Source organism: Ciona robusta, chromosome 6, assembly GCF_009617815.1.
Source record: "Ciona robusta chromosome 6, ASM961781v2".
NCBI classification, from domain to species: Eukaryota; Metazoa; Chordata; class Ascidiacea; order Phlebobranchia; family Cionidae; genus Ciona; species Ciona robusta.
Window position 1 is genome coordinate 3,832,334 of NC_143240.1, and position 20,114 is coordinate 3,852,447.

General features: G+C 36.8%; 3 protein-coding genes across 5 annotated transcripts; 1 reads left to right on the forward strand and 2 right to left on the reverse strand.

Annotated features, from left to right (window-relative positions):
* Positions 1-462: 462 nt before the first annotated feature.
* On the reverse strand, positions 463-6,337 carry LOC149735080 (CAAX prenyl protease 1 homolog). 2 transcript variants are annotated; one of them, XM_089879794.1, is made up of 12 exons: positions 6,176-6,337; positions 5,803-5,949; positions 5,394-5,480; positions 4,966-5,082; positions 4,494-4,646; positions 3,922-4,063; positions 3,551-3,675; positions 3,448-3,493; positions 1,773-1,912; positions 1,344-1,487; positions 938-1,054; positions 463-634 (listed from the first exon to the last, which is right to left on the reverse strand). In XM_089879794.1, the coding sequence occupies exons 1-12, from the start codon at positions 6,245-6,247 to the stop codon at positions 521-523; spliced, it is 1,404 nt and encodes a 467-aa protein (XP_089735920.1). In that variant the 5' UTR covers positions 6,248-6,337; the 3' UTR covers positions 463-520. The 2 variants fall into 2 exon arrangements, with proteins under 2 accessions (XP_089735920.1, XP_089735918.1); XM_089879792.1 differs by having other exon boundaries at positions 3,442-3,493.
* A 1,314-nt stretch (positions 6,338-7,651) lies between these two features.
* LOC149735081 (protein Wnt-4-like) lies at positions 7,652-12,909 on the forward strand. The gene is made up of 6 exons (XM_089879804.1): positions 7,652-7,905; positions 8,271-8,370; positions 9,225-9,704; positions 11,412-11,552; positions 11,902-12,022; positions 12,277-12,909. The coding sequence occupies exons 1-6, from the start codon at positions 7,754-7,756 to the stop codon at positions 12,453-12,455; spliced, it is 1,173 nt and encodes a 390-aa protein (XP_089735930.1). The 5' UTR covers positions 7,652-7,753; the 3' UTR covers positions 12,456-12,909.
* Positions 12,742-17,892, reverse strand: LOC149735082 (uncharacterized). 2 transcript variants are annotated; one of them, XM_089879847.1, is made up of 8 exons: positions 17,514-17,892; positions 17,090-17,249; positions 16,463-16,522; positions 15,969-16,151; positions 14,975-15,298; positions 14,549-14,611; positions 13,971-14,183; positions 12,742-13,481 (listed from the first exon to the last, which is right to left on the reverse strand). In XM_089879847.1, the coding sequence occupies exons 5-8, from the start codon at positions 15,093-15,095 to the stop codon at positions 13,285-13,287; spliced, it is 594 nt and encodes a 197-aa protein (XP_089735973.1). In that variant the 5' UTR covers positions 15,096-15,298; positions 15,969-16,151; positions 16,463-16,522; positions 17,090-17,249; positions 17,514-17,892; the 3' UTR covers positions 12,742-13,284. The 2 variants fall into 2 exon arrangements, with proteins under 2 accessions (XP_089735973.1, XP_089735974.1); XM_089879848.1 differs by lacking the exons at positions 15,969-16,151; positions 16,463-16,522; positions 17,090-17,249; positions 17,514-17,892 and adding an exon at positions 15,871-15,924.
* Between the last annotated feature and the right edge of the window lie 2,222 nt (positions 17,893-20,114).

Genomic DNA, 20,114 nt, shown 5'->3' on the forward strand with positions numbered 1-20,114 from the left:
GGGTCAACTCTGGCCTAAATCCTGGGACCCATGGCGTGCCTTGCTGAGGGACCCCACCCACATAGAAGGGACACGGACCCTGCCAGAGTATATTGGCCAAATTACTTACAAAAAAAAGCTTAAAAGACAGAAGAGACAGGGTCTAGTCTTATGTTTAACCAACCAGAAGAAAGAAACCTCATAATATTTGTAGATTGTTTTTCCGAATGCCTAAAGATTTGATCAACACATAAAGAAAGTACTAGATATTATTACTTAACAAGTTTAATGAATTTATAATCAGCGTGTTTCCTTAAGTAAAAGTAAATTGCAAATACTCAACACATTCCTGACATAAAATGACTTTTATTCATTAGGAGTTACACCAGTATTTGTAAGCACATTACTCTTGTTTTGGTTGATATTAATCCATTTAATCAACCTGTTTACTGAGGTGAAACTTGAGCCAAATTGCAAAACAAGTTACTGACATAAAATGACTTTTTATTCATCAAAAGTTACACCAGTATTTGTAAGTACATCACTCTTGTTTTGGTTTGTATTGGTCCATTGCCCTTAACCTTTCTAAAAGGGGTGGATGGCTATAATGACGCGCTGAATACATCCAGTCAGCTACAGGGAAGGCTAGGTTGTCCTGTTTGGAAAACATGAATAAAAAATGATAATTAAAAAACTATAATAATACATTAGATAAAAATTGTTTTTTTTTCTGTTGGAAAATACAGAATTAAAAAATCAGAATTAATAAAAACATATAATACATTTAATAACAACTGATTGTAATGTTGGGTAACCAAGGACACAAGTTAATAGAATGAAAAATATAGTTCCTTGTATGTCAAGCTATGAAATATTAGTGTATAAACAAGTTGTATCAGGAACACGCAAGCCCACAATGACAGCAGTGAAGAAGTAAAAAGTAAATAAAAATGCATACCTTGAAAAGTTTCAACAGGGCTGATTTTAACTTTTCACGTTTGCCCAAGTTAACGGCAAATTCATCTGCTTGGAATTCAAACCTTCTGCTGAGTATGTGCATTAGGAAGGACTCAATCTGTAATGTATTAGTTGAATGAGGACACTGCCCATAAATGAAAATCACAATATAAACTATTTATTTGATAGTTATAAGTGGTCACAAACAGACATTCAATAAATTGTTGTAAATATATATCTTGCGCAAGGACATACACCAACAATGGTAGCAGCATCAAATGATTAGTGATTGCGAGGTCCGGATAACAATGTTCTTTTTGAATCTAATAATTAAATTAACTATCATATCTGATAGAGGGGGGGCAAAAAACAATAGAAAAATAGGTAAATACAAAACTTGTACCTACCTCATTAATTGGTGAAAATATGAAGCTGAAAACAATGTAGAGTCGAATCAATATTGGTTGTTGGTCAATAAAACCGAATGCAGCAAATATTTGCGTATTGTTCATCAGTTGACCGAATACAAAGAATGAAAACAGGATGCTACCCTGGAGATAAAAAATGATGGATACTTGTGTTTTATATGGGTGAGGTCCAACAGTAAGACATGCCATGGGATCTGGGATTTAAATCAGAGGTGGCCCATTATCCCAACATTGTATATGCACATTCTATTTTATATGGGTGAGGTCTTGGAAAGGCATGGACTTGAGTCAGAGTTGGCCTAATACGATAAACACAGTGACAGAGAACTGGTTTTATGACAAAAAATGCCATTTTTATAACTGTGGCCTTTTCATAACATATATAATAATATAATAACTAATATACACCTGCATTATCACAATGTTCTTAAGCATATGTGAAAACTTCCAGTGACCAAGTTCATGCCCAAGCACTGCCACAACTTCTTCAGTGTTGCAACCAATCTTCTTTGTTTCACAATCCTTATCTGTTTTGTTTACGTCTTCCCCTACATGCGTTATATCACAAGATACAATATGGTTATACTTAAATAAGAGGCTGACTATGCCACTCGTGGTGAAATGTATATCTTACAAAATATGATTCATTGGATTGGATTTTTGTAGGTAAATTATAGGCAGAACTTTATCTAGAATACAGATTATAACAAAGGTAAATCACACTTACATTTTAAATAAAAACTTCAATAAATGTAACCTATAAATTTATCAAGAAAAGTAAGTTACATATAACATTTAAAAAGGGACACTTCGATTTTCATTTAAAAAGGGAAACTTTGAAGCCTTCAATTTTCATGCTGCTACATATATCTTGAAGCTTATATACCGTATTTCATCATTCAGTTAAAGTACTCCTGACTGTTTATTGAAATTCAGTCATGTTTTGCAATTTAGCATAATTGTTAACGTTTTGTTCTGTATTTATACAAAACAAAAGCAGTCACAATTTTCACTGAATCTGATATAAATCCTTTGTCTTTCCTTTGTAACTTCAAACACAGTAATCCATATTCTTCAAAGTAACTTGAATAAATCACAACTGAGTTTCACATCCATTTTCAAATACAGCTTGCGACATATTATATTCTTGATGTTTGGGATTATGTGGCAAGACATGCTAATGCTACGCTATAAGACCAAGTATTTAAGCTAAAGTTGGTCTGTAACCTCAAAGCTATATCCTTGACCTAATGTCTTGAACTTCACAGCATACATCAAGAACATGTCTGCTTATAGGTCTGACAACTGATACTAGCCTTTGCCAGAGTCGTATAAACACCGAGTAGTCCAACTGCCGTCTATGTGTGTCCAAAATAGAGCAAAAGTGGTGACTTTGACAATGGGTTTAAACGAACTTGATAAGTTTTGTTTGTGTTTTCCTATTGTGGGAAGGTGTAAAACAGCTTCTATTTACCTTACCAAACATTTTTTAGAAAAAAATGTATAAATTTCTGTAATTTACCGAAAAACATACATTTTCCCTATATCTACTGTGTTATTTTGGACCCAAATTGCCGTTCAATTTGTGTTTTACGTAACAATGGGTTGGACTACTCGGTATTTCTATGGCTCTGGCCTTTGCCTGCCTATGTATTCTTACTGTAATAACTTGTAATTTTATGCTTGCTAAATCTTTTTTTGTTCTAATACCGCACTGTCTCAGAACATATAATAAGCTGGAAGATTGAATAACTGGCTCTCTAGGCAATCATCCACATTATCTCCCTCTTTGACAAAACAGACCAAACAGTAACTAACAAGATAAATAATAGACATTATTCAAAACAACTATTGATATAGTTATAGTTTCAAACATAATTTTTAGTTTCAAACATAATTTTTTTTATAAGTTTTAGTTTTAAACAATAATTTGCATATTTTCAAACATATTTTTAAAGTTTCAGTCTTTCAGACATTATTTTAACAAATACAAGTAAAGTAAGATATTATTCAACTATTGATATAGTTATAAACATTATTATTTATAGTTACAGACATTATTAGAACAATAAGTCACCTTTACCAGAATTACTTTCTTCGCGATCACTTTCAGGAACTTCTGTGGAATCCTGTAAACAAATATCATAAGTTAAGCATAACGTGTAATATGTTATGTTTATGCAAACCGAGTTGGTTTGGTCTGTCCGGCCAACTGGGGTGTAGTCTTCTAGTAGAGTGTCAAAGAGCACGATACGTTTGTTTTTATGGAAGCCGTACATATAAGCATTGCTGTGGGCTGACCTTTTTGAACCTGGATAATAGAAGAAAATGAAGATTAAATAGGAGTATAAACGTAATGAATAGGGCACGAGGTGTATGAAACAGAACACCTTTGTTATAACAACTGCCATTGCACCGTCATGCAAGGATAAATAAGTTACATATGTGGTAACTTGTAAGCGGAAACGAGGTGTATGAAGCAGAACACCCGAGTTATAACAAGTACTATTTCTTCCAATGCAAAAACAAACAAGTTACATTAATTTGTTTCTTATACCTTCAACTACATACAGCTTTTGTAATGGAAAATCTAATGATTGGGCTAACTCATTGATTTTAGTTTTCAGTTCCCCATCTGGTAATGGATTGTACTTGTCAAACAATGGGGCAATGAATTCAGGATATATGTGAAGGAGTACCTGTATTGAAAACATTGTTATTTTAGATGATAAATATAAAATAAATTATCCTAAAACTTATATTCTATTAGGGTAAGGTCCTACAATAAAGTGCACAAGAATACCTGACAATTACGACAGAGTTGCCCATTAATGTAATAACCAGAAATTATAAAATAATTTTACTTCATTACCCTGACAATCAGGGTGCTACCATCTAGACTTTACTAAGGCAGTTTATAAACACTTAATAATAGAGATTCTATTCTATTCGGGTGAGGTTCTACAAGGGATTTAGGCCATAGTTGGTCCATTATCCCAACATTGTATATGCACATTCTATTCTATATGGGTGAGGTCCTACAGCAAGGGACACCATGGGAGCCGAGTTCACCCATTACCCAAACGCCCATATTTTCTATTTAGTTAAAAACAACAAGCCTTTATTTACCATTGAAATACAGAGTACAAGCAACCAAGCATACACGAAGAAATAGTCTCCGCCAACTTTTACAACATAAATAATTAATGCTGTTAGTGGTAAAGATATGGCTTGGGAGACCAGAGTCTTCTTTACCAGATCTTTGAGGAAAAATCCCAATGTCTGAAAAATAAACAAAGTAGCAATAAACAAAATGTACATAGTAGTTATTAAAAGAAGAGAAAAGCTGCACCATTTACAGTAGTTGGGTAAGATGGTCCATGTTTTCAATCTTTTCATCGTCCCATTTAGTGGTAAACAAAAAATATTTACAGAATTATATAACCGTATCCTCACAACTATAAAATACCGTTGTAATTGTTTAAAACTGGATGAGAAAATTACTTTTAGATTGGTCCAATACTTAAAATTAGATATTTTCTAAATGAAATTTTAGCAGCATTATTTAACTACAAACTTTTAAAACGAACACAAATCTTACCATTTTATTGAATCCATGTCTTTCCTCCACCACAAATGTGAAATACAGAGACCACGGTAGCTCCGTTACCAAACCAAATAAACTTCCAAGCACAGTAAATACAAGTGAATGAAGAATCTGTTTAAAAAATATTGTGTTAAAAACATAATGTGGGTGTAACTTATCTGTTCTCGCATGATGTGGCAACGACAGTCGTTATAACATGAGTTTTCTGTTTCCTACACCCTGTGCCACTTACCAGTTACCACATATGTAACTTATTTATCCTGGTGTTCTGTTTCATACACCTCCTGACCGATTATGAGTCACCACGTATGTAACTTTGTGGATATTTTAGATATTTGTGTGATATTATTAATTTACACCTCATTATTCTGTAACTAGGAAACAAACTTGGAAAATGTTAACACCAACATTATAATTCTTACCTCATGTTCAGAATTGTAACCTAACTTTCCCAACACAACACCTGAAGCAGCCCATAGGAAGGGTAATCCCCCTAACCAGAGAATCGCCTAAAAACAACAACATTAATTTTAAATACAACCTATATAAAAAAAACAAAGGTAGTATATTAGTATACAATCACTATTTATGCCACAACATATAAACACACCATTATACTACGAATACCCCTAAACCTTTAATAAATTGACCAGATTGGTCTTGATTTTTTACTATAACAAAGCATATATAGAGTGGGATTGTATATGGTACTAAAAACAAAATCTGTATTATTTATACACAAGAATGCTGTTTTCTTAAACAAGAACTGCAAAATGGGCATTAAATTATGTTTTCCCCAAGTAAAAATTACAAAATAATGTTATGCTTCACCGTGCTTTCAATTTGTGAATAGAGACCATTCCAAAATCCATAGGTGCTTTTATCCAGGGCATAACGACGCGATTTGTCAAACGTAGATTGGTCAATAACGGAAGTTAGTTCTTTCGGAACACTTTGTACGTTAACGTAAATTGAATGCTGTTTTGTGCAAGAAAAATCGGGTTTAATAACGAAAAAGGAAAGTAATGATATAAAAATAAGTTAAATTTATCTTTTTAATAACAGAAAATATTGGAAAAACAGGTTATATCTAAAAAATGACAGTCGTTAAAACACGTTACGGCTAAAAAAATATTTACATTTATTATTATTGTGTGAACGTTTTCATAGGCTATGTTGAATGCCGAATAAAGTAATGACTTACTTGGCGTTTAGATAAATACGATTCCCACAAATATACAATCCAAGAAAAGCCTAAAACGGACTCAAATAACATTATTTTGGCTTCAAATTTAAATTAGCACACATGTGTTATAGTTTTGCGACAGTGTATATTTAAATATAAGTTGCGCAATTAATCGTTTGTCGTCGCCATTTTGGAGCAAATTTGGAGAGAAAAAAACTTATATGTGAATTTTTTGGTGACGAAATATGAATGAATAAACATAACTTGGTTATCTTCGCATGACAGGGTAACTACAGTCGTTATAGCATGTTTAGTTATGTTTCATACACCTCGCGACCGCTTACGAGTTACCACGTATGTAACTTTGCGGGTGACTTTTCATTGAATAAATAAATTAACTATTTAAATTAATATAAGTTATTGGGGTTTTATATATGGAAGCTTTCTGCTATTAAGCAGTATACATAAAAATCGTCCATATATTGTTACTCTTTCAGTTGTTTATTTAATAAGAAGCAAATGTACGAGAATTTAAAATATTTTGGCCACAGATCTGTAACCTAGCTCTTCATCTTGTCCTGTATATATTAGACTTAACTAAAATAGTAACATTCGAACCCCTTAAAAGGCCCTACAATCAAAATACTTTAGCAAAGTTAGCGCTTCTCCAAGAAAAACAATAGAGTTATGAATACTTTGGGAGATAGATAACTCGTTCAGATTGTCAAGGGTGCTTACAGTTACTCGTCAAAGGGCCAGAGAATTTTGGATTCACTTTCACTAAATGTAGCAGCCAAGGGAAGGGCATGTAGGTACGACGTAAAAATATAGTAGGGTGGGGGAAGATAGGACACCCTTTGTACATTATATTCAAATATCTTGATCGTTTTTTTAAACGTTTAATAACGGTCTATGGGAGTCGTGAGGATACGATTTCATAATTCCTTGAATGTCCTCCGTTTACTACCAAATTGGAAAATAAAAATAGAATAAAAAGGTGTCAAACTCCCCCCAGCCTACTACAACATAGTATAGCGCATAAAACCGGTTCCCATCTTGCCCCAGACTCATGTAATATTTTCGAACAAATAGATTGCCTCGGGAATTGGTGCAAAAAGTTGTACAGGTCTTAAGGTTAATACGCCGGGGTATATACTAATGCATTATAGCTAACAGCTGCTACAGTAATGGCTTAGTAATGTTTATACATCGCGTAAAATACATTATAGAAATTCAGAATCGGTAGATTTAGAAAGGAATGAAAATCGCAGGATGAAAAATGGTGCAGTATGTTACGAATGGATTTTCTGCAACAAAAATATCAAATAAATGAAGAGAATCGTAGTATTTATGTTACAGGCTAAAACGAGATGTGCATATATAGTAAGAATATTTACAAAATTCTAAAACCGTATCCAAACGTCTTTAAAAGAGTACTGTTAATTGTTATATTTTATTAACTTTATAGATTCTTAAACGGAAAACATTTTAATTTATACAATTACCGTTGCAGCTTTTTTATATCTGCCGTTTTTATTAAATTTCCTTAAAATCCCCCCCATTTTTACTTTTTAAAATGAAGTTATTGCGAATAAAATGAAGCTACAAACGCTTATACTTTACCTTGGAAACCCCGCATTACACAATGCATTGGGAAGACAAATCTCCTGCTTTCCACGCCAGTTATTACGATGGACGTTGTGTTTACATTTCGCAGTGATCGGTATTGCAGCAGGAATACAATGGTTGTAAGGGAACTAGTTTTTGTGTTTATTTACTTTTAATTTAGGCTAAATACGCGCTCTATGGTTGAATGAATGTAAATTATTTTATCGACGCGTGGCCGGGCAACAGCAGTCGTTATAACACGGGTGTTCTGTTTCATACACCTCGTGCCTGCTTAGAAGTTACCACATAATAATGTAACTTTTCGGAAGATTACTAATAGGATATATTGAAGTAAAAACACAACCAGCACCAACTGAGGCCGCTCTTCTATGCAGCTCTTCGTTGGGAATTTTTATACAATCATTTTACATTTTACTCACAAAAAAAACATCAATTCGTTTTTGGTGGTCTCGTCTTAAATTTATTGTTGCATTTTAAACTAAAGGTCAATTGGGAAGACGGCATCCATAAGCGCTAATCCATCTCTATCATTATACAACGGATGGTGTATGGGGCGGGCGTATCTAACTCCAAAGCAACGAAAGGTAAAGTTTACAATATCATTCTTATTTTGTATATTTATATCCAATTTATTGTCGTCCACCTTTATGCTTTAATATGGCGAGACTCATGCGGTATACCACCTTGATGGGTGTTGGGGGAATTGGGCAACTCTGAACTAAATCCCAGTTCCCATGGCATGCCTCACTGTAGTACCTCACCCATATAGAATGTGTATATACAATGTTGCGGTAATGGGCCAACTCTGGTCTAAACCCCAGGTCCCATGGCATGCCTCACTGTAGAACCTCACCCATATAGAATACAATGTGCATATACAATGTTAGGGTAATGAACCACCTCTGGCCTAAATCCCAGGCCCCATGGCATGCCTCGCTGAAGGACCTCACCCATATAATGTCATGCTACATATGAGTAATGTGTTTACAAGGAGAAAGTATTTGTAAGTACGTTACTCTGCACACTTACACCGATCATGTTAATACTCAACATCTACTCAAAATATTCAACTCAACAGAATATGGGTTCCTGAGTGCTGTTATATCTTTCACACTCTAAACTGAGTTACAAAAATATCTTATGGTACAGTATAGAGTTTGCCATTTCGGGCAGCGACCACGTTTCCCCTTTTTTTGTCGAAACTCTAATCTTACACGATTTTACTAACTAACGAAAGGCGATGTTAAACATTGTTGAAAACTTTGTAATCAACAAACAGTAGACCGCAAAGTTTCACACGAGGTAACTTATAAGCAGACACGAGGTGTATGAAACAGAACACCTGTGTTATAACGACTGTCGTTGCCTTGTCATGTGAGGATAAATAAGTTACATTCATTAATTTATAGCAAACCAAAACAAATAATTGACGTTTCAGATTTGCCGACATCATTATTCAATGATGACGTCAGTTGCTGACGCAGCACAAATCGCGCTGGAGGAATGCCAGACGCAGTTCCAGTCAGAAAGATGGAATTGCTCAACGCCACCACATCCAAGGCGGCAGAAACGCTCGGTTTTTGGACGAGAATTACTAACAGGGACACGGGAGTTGTCATTTGTGTATGCGCTAAGCTCAGCGGCGGTTGCATACGCTATAACAAGGGATTGTAGACTGGGTAAAATAGTGGGGTGTGGGTGCGACCAGACTTGGGCTAGCAGGGCGCCATTGAACCATACCTTTGACTGGGGAGGCTGTTCTGATAATATAAGATGGGGAATCGAAATGAGCAAGCTCTTTGTGGACGCTCAGGAGTTTGAAAGAGAGAGAAGAAATAGAGTAAAGAGGAGGAGGAGGAAAAAACGAGAAATAAACGAGAGGACGGTGAACTTGAGCAACAATAAATTTGGGAGAGAGGTATTTATTTTATATATTAAGGCTATATAAGTTTACATGTCATTAATATAGTACAGTGGAGGAAGATGGGACACCTTTTCATTCTATTTTCTCGTCTCATTTGGTAGTAAACAAATATTCAATAAATTACAAAATCGTATCCTCACGACTCCCATAGACTGTTAATTGTTTAAAACACCATCAGGATATTTGGATATTACGTCCTAAAGGTGTCCCATCTTCCCCCACCCTACTCTATAATTAAAACACATAATAATAATAATCATCCACAAAGTAAGCGGGCACGAGGTGAATAAACAAATAAATGTAACTTATATATATCTTCGCGTGGAGGAACCACAACAGTGATTACACATTTTCTCACCTGAAAAAAAAATCACAGAGTTGTGAAAAAAATGCGGTAAAACATGTTTGTAATGTACAGTGTCGCCGTAAGACCTAAATTGTCAGTCATCTGCTCCCCCATTGTTTTCCGATGCAAGCGCGATTCTTTTCTCCTTTGTTTCGTATGCATGGTTGATTTTGGTCGCGTGTGTATTTGACTTTGTTCGTCCTCAGTTCTATTTAACGACGGCTGCACAGTGCACGTCTCCGTCTACGTTTATGTTAATTCAAGTTAAACCTCTACGTTCATGCTGTTTTAAGATAAGTTCCCAGTTCAACCGTTCTGTATTCCCAGTTTGACCGTTCATTCGATTCTATTTGAATAAGGAACTTGATGTAGGAATATTAACTTAAAAGATATCACAATTAGAAAACTATCTCCGTTATGTTAGTACGTCACGCTGCTTTAACGCCATTTTAAAATATCCCTTGTTTCCCTGTCCTATATACTTGAATTTGTTTGTTGCTTTAGTTATCAGTCGCGTGCATTGTTCGTTGTTATTAATTTCAATAGTTGAGGATCAAAGTTGTTTCGATGGAAGCCTCTTGTTAATTTATTTTTTAGTTACTTTCCAGGTGTAGCTTGTCGGCTACAATGTTCATACTGGTTAGTGTTAAACCGGTTAGAGTTAACATGTTAAAACCGGTTGGAACCGCCTTAAACCGGCCCAATGTGGGAGATGATTTGTCACATCCGACATTCGGGAATGTTTCGAAATATTTTTGGTTAATTCCTGCTAAAAGATAGTAATAATAAAAAACTTAACGGGTGAAAACCTCCTTAATCAGACAGAATTTAGAAGGTGATTTATCACATCCGTTGTAACTCGACAGTCAGGACTTGAAAAAGTAATAAACGTTGCGAAACTGGCCGCAAATTGACACACGGTGGTAGTAGGGCACTTGCTTTTGTAATGACGAATCGAAAGCAAATCCGGCCAGCCAATATTACGAGCTCTTCAATACGAACTACCGAGGTATAGCAGCACTTTTGGAGGCTTGTTAAGCCCTTAGGAATATCGATTTTATCAGCGAAACAAAGTGATGAGTTGTGGGTTTCAGGCAAAAGAGAAATAGATTGCATTCCAGGGTTATGGCGGTAATGTATTTGGCTACTTACATGTACAGTCATGTTCCTGTGTTATATAGTAGAGTGGGGGAAGATGGGACATCATTTCATTCTATTCTAGGCGGGCACAAGATGTATAAAACAGAACAACCCGCGTTAAAACGCCTGTGGTTGCCCCACCACGCGAGATTAGATAAGTTACATTCATTCCTTCAAAACCACAATTTTATCTGTAAACTCCACCTAATAAACAGGTAATATTGGCAAACATGGGGAAACGATGCCGTTGCCATGGGATCTCCAATAGCTGTGAAGCGATGACGTGTTGGAGAACCTTACCAAGCTTTCGTAAAGTTGGGGAAATATTAAAACAGAGTTATGATAATGCCGTTCAGGTGGGTATGGGTTATTAACTGGGAAATAACATTTTTTGTATAAAAGATCCGAGGCTTGCGCTTACATTTTTATATTTCCCTGTGTGATTTTATAATTTATATTGAAATATTAGAGAAAATAATATTTACATGTCATTCTAAGAACACAACCTCTGGATCTTTAGGTGGACCTTGGTTTAAAATAACTTGCAACTACCAGAATGTCATCTTTTTCGCAGCATCAAGCTTCAAACCTCTACCGTCTGGCTTAAACAGATGCCAGCGCTTTTAACCCCTTTATGCCGATTTTTCACCTATAATATACAGAGGCCCAACCAATGCGTTGTTTAATCAACAATATACATATAAGGTTCATGTTGTGAAGAAATACGGTCGATACATACTAAGACCACGTAACCGTGAAAGACATTCTGTTGGACATCGGTTCCTTTCCTTTCTTCGAATGTCCAGTGATTTCTGCGCTACTACAGGTTTGTATTACCCTAAAATTAAATATGTTGCCATTGTGGGCGTATGTGTCCTTGGACAAGATACTTGACAGTAATTGCTCCAATACATAGTTGTCTAAATTGTCAGCCATATTAAAACAATCAATCAGCCACAAAGTTACATTCGTGGTAACTCGTAAGCGGGCACGAGGTGTATGAAACAAAACACCCAGTTGTAACGACTGTCGTTGCCCCTCCATGCAAGAATAAAGCAAGTTACATTCATTTATTTGTAGGCCGTACATGTGAACCGGATAAAACCGGTCCAAACGGGTGTGACGAAATGTGCTGCGAGCGTGGCTACGTCATCAAAACACGCCACGTCACAACAAAATGTGGATGTACCTTTACCTGGTGTTGTAATGTAACTTGTCATGCTTGCAACGAGACGCGTATCGAGCATGTGTGTTTGTGACGTCATAATAATTCGAGGTCAAGAGACAAGGGTCCTCTGTGACGTCAAACTGTGACGTCGTCGAGCTTTTTTAATGAAATGAACTTGTGAACTTTTGGAAAGCTTTTGAACTTTACATTTATTAGGTCACAGAAGACTAGTTTATTGAATATTTATACCATTTGTATCTTTTACCAAAGATATGTTGATACACAGTGTATTCAGAAAATACTAAACAAGTTTCGTATACTCTGGTATTATTACCGCTGAAGAAACAGAATGAAACATAAAATCAGTGAAACCTTCATTCGTTGAAAGTAATTTAATCGTATATTCTGTGCTTTTGTGAGAACTGGTGGCCAATGCCATAATTGTTGTTTATAGCAAACTAATCTAATGGAATAACTGAGCATATTTGTAATGCAGTTATGTATGATCAATAAAAACAACAAACATAAATAATTTCAACTATAAACAGCAGCCTTTTCTTTCGAGCGGGTACCGCATTTTGCCAAAGCGGGAAAAGCCATAAAGACCCGGAGTTTCGGGCTGGCCGATTACCCTAACACCCAGAGTGCTACCATCCAGACCCCACCGAGGCAGTTTTTAGAGACTCAATAAGGGGGATTCTATTCTATATGGGTGAGGTATTACAGCGAGGCATGCCATTGGACCTGGGATTTAGGTCAGAGTTGGCTCATTACCCCAACAATGTATATGTGCATTATATTCCATGTTTCTATATGGGTGGTCCTACAGTGAGGCAGGCCATCGGACCTGGGATTTACGCCAGAGGTACCCCATCGCTCGGCATTGCCCATCTTATACAAATGGGTCGCCTTTTTCTTCGTCAGTAAAAGAAATGGTCTTTCTGATACTGCCATAAAAGCCATAGGCTTGAACAGCTTGAAATAATAACAAAAGGAAGTTCGAATATATAGAAAGATATATGCACCAAGTACATGACTTGGTAGGGCGATACACCGCATGATTTCAGCAATACGGTGTCACTCATGTTGTAGGTTGGGTAGTGGGTAAAGAATACACCTGAAAAACAACATAATAAGAAAATGAATGGTCTGTATTTAGCAGGTAGCATCTAAGGCATATTAAAGACGGTAATGACTTTGTATTATTATATTATATTTTATCAGAATTTATAAATATATGAACACGTAAGAGATATATGGCAATTTTAGGGTGTTTGGTAGGTTGGGGTAAGATGGTCCACGTTTCATTCTCCTTTATCGTCCCATTTGGTGGTAAACAAAAGTATTTACAGAATTATATATCATATTCTCACGACTAAAAGAGCGTTGTCAATTTTCCAAACACGATTAGAAAATATGGGATATCATGTGCTAACGGTATCCATTATTCCACAGTAATATATTAGTAAAGGTGGCGAGTTCCGCATGCGGCAGCGAAATCCGGACAAAACGGACGAATACTGTGTACAGCCACCTTAACAAGGATACATGCCACCTTAATTTAGGTTACAAATGATTTGTAAACCTTACTATACATACTGCTTACCTGATGCGTAGAATTCAAACACGCACCATGGGACCATATACACCAGCATGACTGCACCAGGGTATACAGCAGAAAACTCGTTCCGGAAATAATAAAGCATAAGAGCAAGCGATAGCATTGCTATACTTATAGCAGGGAAGATGGAGAAACTATATAAACTTAAGGAAAGCGGTCCCAGTAAGTCTGGACAGCAGTCTTGTGATAAAATGTAACCTGGTAATGAAATGACAATTTTTATGATGTAGTAGTAGTAGTACTTGGTGTATGCTGTTGTTTTACAATATGTGTGGTGTATTGGGGTCAGATTGACGGAATCACATTCATTACAACAGCATGCTTGTTTTATCTTTAATTTTTTTCAATGAATGAATGTAACTTGTTTATCCCCGTATGACGGGGCAACGGCATTCGTTATAACACGGGTGTCCTGTTTCATACACCTCGTGCATGTTTAGGAGTTACCACGTCTGTAACCTTATATAACAGAAACGATGGGCTATGGAGCGTAATATACAACGCAGGTAAAACATTAACGAGAAGTATTGCAACAAACGTGCAAGGTATTAAAGTTTACTTACTTGGAAAAATGCATTGCACAGCAAATACTGCGTTCAGTAGCAGCAAAAGTGCAGGTCCAAAACCTGAATGAGGTGTTTATGAATTTGTTTTAATATTCATGAGAAGGGGTCAATATAATGTTCAAGGGGCAGCGGTTGTTCTGTTTCATACACATTGCATTCGCTTACAAGGTACCACGTATGTAACTTTGTGGGTGATTTTTTAACAATTTATACAACTCATTAGTGACCACTGGGTTGGAGCAATTGCCGGTAAGTGTCTTGTTCAAAGACATAAATACGCCTACAACGGTAGCATAAGACTCGAAAGAGTCCTATAAACATACAGTGAGGATTATAGTGACCACTGGGTTGAAGGAATTATTGTTAAGAACCATACGCCCACAGTAGTGGCAGCACTGAGACTCGAACCTGATATATACCTACTTTGTAATTTCTTGTTACTCGACCATTTGTTTCGTACAACCGATTGCGTCTTCAGTATTGCTTTATCTTTCCATTTATAAACACCAAGCGAAGCAATTGTGAGTATGTAGCATATATCCATGGTTAAAACAATGCCCGTTATAAGACCATGTGTGGCTGGATCGCATGTTTTGTCCAATTTTGCTGGCTCCCCGATTGTGGTAGCGTTTGAATCGTTGTGAGAACTAGTGTTGCTTGTTTGGTTTTGTAGACAAGAGAATTCGCTGGATTGGTTGTCACGTGATACTGATGACGTTATTCCGGAAAACACCAGCCACGTGCCAGCTGAAATAATATTTTAAGTTTTTGGTCAGTTTAATATAAATTATTTATCCTCGCATTGCGGGGAAACGAAAGTCGTTTATTACGCTACGGGTGATCTGTTTTATACACCTTATGGCGTTTACGGGTTATCATACATGTAACTTATTTATCGTCGCATGGCGGGGTACTGATAGTCGTCATACCACGGTTGTTCTATTTGCTATGTATGGCTTCGTGAGGTTAAAAGGTATGAGGAACCAATTAAGAAAACGGTATATAACTTCCTGACGTCGCTGCGTGAGTAATACGCCATAACCATACAGTATAAGCGATCAATTGTAGCTATGAATGAATGTAACCTATTTATCCCCGCATGGCGGAGCACCGACAGTCGTTATAACACAGGTGTTCTGTTTTATACACTCTGTACCCGTTTACGAGTTACCGCCCCCACCCCGCTATATATATAACTATGTGAGTCATTGGGTTTTGGAATTGCTGTATTTTGATGTATACGGCCGCTATAGCTGTATAGTGTCTTGTGCACACTGCACTAAGCATACCAGCTATTTACTATATGTTTGTATACGTACTGATATAGCGATGTCGAATTTTTTAATACGCAAACATTGCCAGCCATTCACAACTATTGAGTTATTTTACTATTTTATATACATAGCATTCTGTTTACCTGCGCCAACCCATGTGAAGATAAGCAAGTACAACAAATATAGGAGAAGTATCTGCAGTCATTGCTTGGGTAAACACTCGAAGAATCCACCATATATTGAAGCCAGTATTCCCCAAACACCAAACACAACCAAACAAATCGGCAATCTTGGCTCCAATTGACAATTATCCAGGTTTAGTGAACCTAAATGTAAAGGTGAATGAATGTGACTTATTTATCCTCGCGTGGTGGGGCAACGACAGTCGTTATAACACGGGTGTTCTGTTTCATACACCTCGTGCCAGCTTACGAGCACCTATGTAACTTATTCATCCTCGCACGGCGGGCAACGACAGTATAATGCGGGTGTTCTTTTTTATACACATGGTGCCCGCTTACGAGTTATACCACGTATGTAACATATAGTAGCACATAAATTGTACTGTTAGGTATACGGCATGTGTATCATGGGCCATTGCAATGATAAACATCTTGAAAATTGACGTGTTGCTTACCTATCACTATGGTAGCGATCGAAAAAGCAACGAAAACTAAAACCACTGCAAAGCGGACGCCTGAAAAGTTAAACAAATGTTAATATAATAACTAAAATCTCTCAAAATATCGTAATAAAGGTCAAATTATTTAAAACAAAGAAGGGAATTAGTAACAAAACAACAGTTGGTAAAACAGCTATGGATAAAACCAGAGTCCGTATATAGTAGGGTGGGGGAAGATGGGACATCTTTAGCACATAATATTAAAATATCCTGATCGCGTTTTAAACAATTAAGAAAGGTATATGGGAGTCGTGACCATACGGTTTAATAATTCTTTAAATGTTTTTTATTTACTACCAAATGGGACGAGAAAATGGAATGAAAATGCGTCCCATCTTCCCCCAGCCCACTATATAAACAGAAAAAGGTCCAAAAAGCGTGACTACTAAACGCGACGTACAATACAATATACCCACAGTATGTTGTATAATATTTTATCCACAAAAATTATACCACACATATAAGAGTATTGCAAACTGTAGAATAGGAGTGTGACTGCTAAACCCGACATACAATGCAATATACACACAGTGAGTTTTATAAGAGTATTGCAAGCTGTTGAATAATTCAGATGCGGTTTACCTTTTACTTTAGGATTTTTTAGAAATTCAAGTTGTCCTTTAGTTTTGTCTAAATCCGGATTATCTGATCTGTTTTCATCGTCTTGATTTTTACATGGCTTGTTGCCGTACACGAATATTTCGTCGTCCATAATAATCATATAACTTGGTGAATGCTAGCTCTAAAATCACAAGTAAGTTAACTTGAAAAGTTCAATTTATGTTTTTTACGTGGATTTATGAGATTTAATTGAACTTGTATTTTAAGTTATTGTCAAAAATGCGGGTTTTATATTAGCTTGCTGTGTTTTATGGACGCCTAAAAGTTGTTTTAAGCTGCATATAGCTTCCACTAATTCAATTATCTAATGCAGTATTCTCAGTCGTAATTCATAGTAACAGACGTATATAATTGCAATACAGCATTATACATGCGCTTAACTTACTCTGAACAGCAGTCAGCACATTTCCCTGCCGCTAAAAACTGATTTCTCATTTTGTTACTTAAACTGTAGCAATAACAATAATAAACCCCATTCCTTACTATACTATACTAGTAGGCCGACTACTTCAATCGATTTTGCTACGTCACGATTTGACCTCTAGTGGTTTGATAACAGTTTGATTACATAGTGCAAGCCTAGGGCAGAGTGACACTGCTGTTCTGTGGGGATATCTGTACTCGCTTGCACTGTATGAAACTGCCAGTCATTGCGGAAAAGTAAACGCTTGAAAGAGATCTGCAATGTGTAGTGGTAGCAGCTGTTGTTTGCTAACAGGACGTAGCGGGTCAAATTACACTGCGTTGGCGGACGAATGAATGAACCTATTTATCCTCGCGTGGCGGGCAGCGATGGACCTAATAACATGGCCCATTGATATTCTGTTTCATACACCCCGTGCCTGCTTACGAGTTACCACATATGTTACTTATTTATCCTCGCATGGTGGCCCAACTATAGTCGTTATAACACGGATGTTCTGTTTCATACACCTCGTGCCAGCTTACGAGTTACCACACATGTAACTTATTTATCCTTGCGTGACAGGGCAACAACAGTCGATATAACACTGGTGTTCTATTTCATACACCTCGTGCTCGCTATCGAGGCTCCACTTAGGCTATATTTACAACGTTGTCGGTGTTTTGGGGGGATTATTTTTAATGTATGACTGACAATTTAAACTACCCTTTAGTAACCACTAGATTGGAGCAACTGCCGTTAAGTGTTTTCCCCAAGGACATATACGCCGACAATAATAGCAGCGTTAAGCCTCGAGCCTGTAACCTCTGAGGTATCGATTAGCAAAAATCTTTGTTTTTAGCGCATTTTATGAAAGTAAACGAGTTAAAAACTGCTAAAATTATTTTCTATGTACCAAAACTCGTGCACTGACTAATTACAGAAAAATACAATCCACACATTTGATTAAAATATACGCACGACTCATTTAAATGTTACCATTCGGTCACGCAGAAATATACAGACATTTGTTCTTCGTGACATATACCATGATTCGCTTTGCTTTTCGCGGAAATTAAACCCAGTCTACACGATGGCGACTTACAGCGAAACGCTTAATTGAATTTGCTTCGTCACGATGAGAAATGAGTTGAACTTTGTGTGGATTTAAACAACTACTGAGAACTTGCTTTATCCTCGCATGGAGGTGACAATCATAATAACACGGTTATCAGGTTTTATAAATCTTATAGAGTTACCACGGATATAACTTATTTATCCTTGCATGAAGGGGCTAAGACAGTCGTTATAATACGGGTGTTCTGTTTTATACCTTATGCCCACTTCTACGAGTTACCACGTATATAACTTTTTATGCTCGTATGGCGGGCAAAATAATAAACAATAACATAATGAAAAAGCACACGTATATATAAAGATTGTGGTTTATTTTTCATAATTAAAATACAAACGTCACGTTTAAGTACGTTGTGTGAAAACAGGAAACAGGATCTGGAAAATAGAAACAGGATTAAAATACCTTCATATTTTATGTGGCTGGCGTTGGTGGAAAGCCACTACGGCACGACAAGCCCCCAGCCAATGGTAGTGGGTTTCTACTCTGGTGAGAAACCCTTGCTGGATAGACCTTACCCAAAGCAAGGAAAAGAAACCCATTGACAAAAATAATACAGCGCAACAATAAACTCAGTCATACCAACAAGCATGTTTAAGAAGCGAAACATGATCATTGAAACACAGACAAACGAAAAGGTACAAAAATCTTACAGAAAAGCCCCGCAGTGCGCACGCCACCAAGCGCCCACCTACAAGGAGTCAAAGCCAACAACGGCCCTGCATCACCCGACCGCTTATTAAGAAAACATCTTGGTACCGCGATACTCTCGTCGTATTTTCACACAATATAATATCGTCCGGCTGTTACGCACTTCATCGACCGTTACGACATACTGTGGCTGTTACGAACCGCTAAGCGGCGACGTCAACGTAACAAACCCGCAGCTGTAACGTAACTAAACCGACCGTGACGTAACCGCACCGAACGCAGGGTCATGACGTTGCTGACCCACCGTATCAACGTGACGTAGAGAAATTGTGACGTGGCCATCATCACAATTACGCAACGTGACGTCATGGGGACGTATATTACATTAACTTTAACAGAATGGGGAAGTTTACAGTTTAACATTGGATTAATTAAAACATAAGGGGGCTTTAAAGGTAAAGGGGTGTATATTATACTGCGCGTTGATATTACTCGAGTATATGTGTACCAAGACAGAGTTCTCGCAAAGCAAACCGAGACAATACAAAACCGCTATTAGATTCAAGTCCCGACAGATAAAACACTCGGAAGAATGAACACTACAGTAGATGCTAATCATAAAACAGTAAGATTAATGCAACAATTGCTATGCATTTATTTCAAAGACATGTAGAAGCACTAAAAAGTGCTTGGGGGACATAGCTGGCAAGGCTAGTTCCAGAAAAAAGTGCAACACTGTAAAAGTGCATCAGATATACACACTGTACACACATAAACAAGCAAAAACAGACACACAG

Excerpts from the sequence above, each read along its gene's own strand:
- LOC149735082 (XM_089879847.1), bottom strand. The coding sequence starts at position 15,095 with ATGGATATATGCTACATACTCACAATTGCTTCGCTTGGTGTTTATAAA. Across the intron at positions 14,184-14,548 it reads TGTGCAATGCATTTTTCCAA|GTTACATTTTATCACAAGAC; the intron begins GTAAGTAAACTT and ends TTTCATTACCAG. Across the intron at positions 13,482-13,970 it reads GTTTGAATTCTACGCATCAG|GTGTATTCTTTACCCACTAC; the intron begins GTAAGCAGTATG and ends GTTGTTTTTCAG.
- LOC149735081 (XM_089879804.1), top strand. The coding sequence starts at position 7,754 with ATGAAGCTACAAACGCTTATACTTTACCTTGGAAACCCCGCATTACAC. Across the intron at positions 7,906-8,270 it reads GCAGCAGGAATACAATGGTT|GTCAATTGGGAAGACGGCAT; the intron begins GTAAGGGAACTA and ends TTTAAACTAAAG. Across the intron at positions 12,023-12,276 it reads TGATTTCTGCGCTACTACAG|GCCGTACATGTGAACCGGAT; the intron begins GTTTGTATTACC and ends ATTTATTTGTAG.
- LOC149735080 (XM_089879792.1), bottom strand. The coding sequence starts at position 6,247 with ATGTTATTTGAGTCCGTTTTAGGCTTTTCTTGGATTGTATATTTGTGG. Across the intron at positions 4,647-4,965 it reads GACATGGATTCAATAAAATG|ACATTGGGATTTTTCCTCAA; the intron begins GTAAGATTTGTG and ends TTTATTTTTCAG. Across the intron at positions 3,494-3,550 it reads GGACAGACCAAACCAACTCG|GATTCCACAGAAGTTCCTGA; the intron begins GTTTGCATAAAC and ends ATTTGTTTACAG.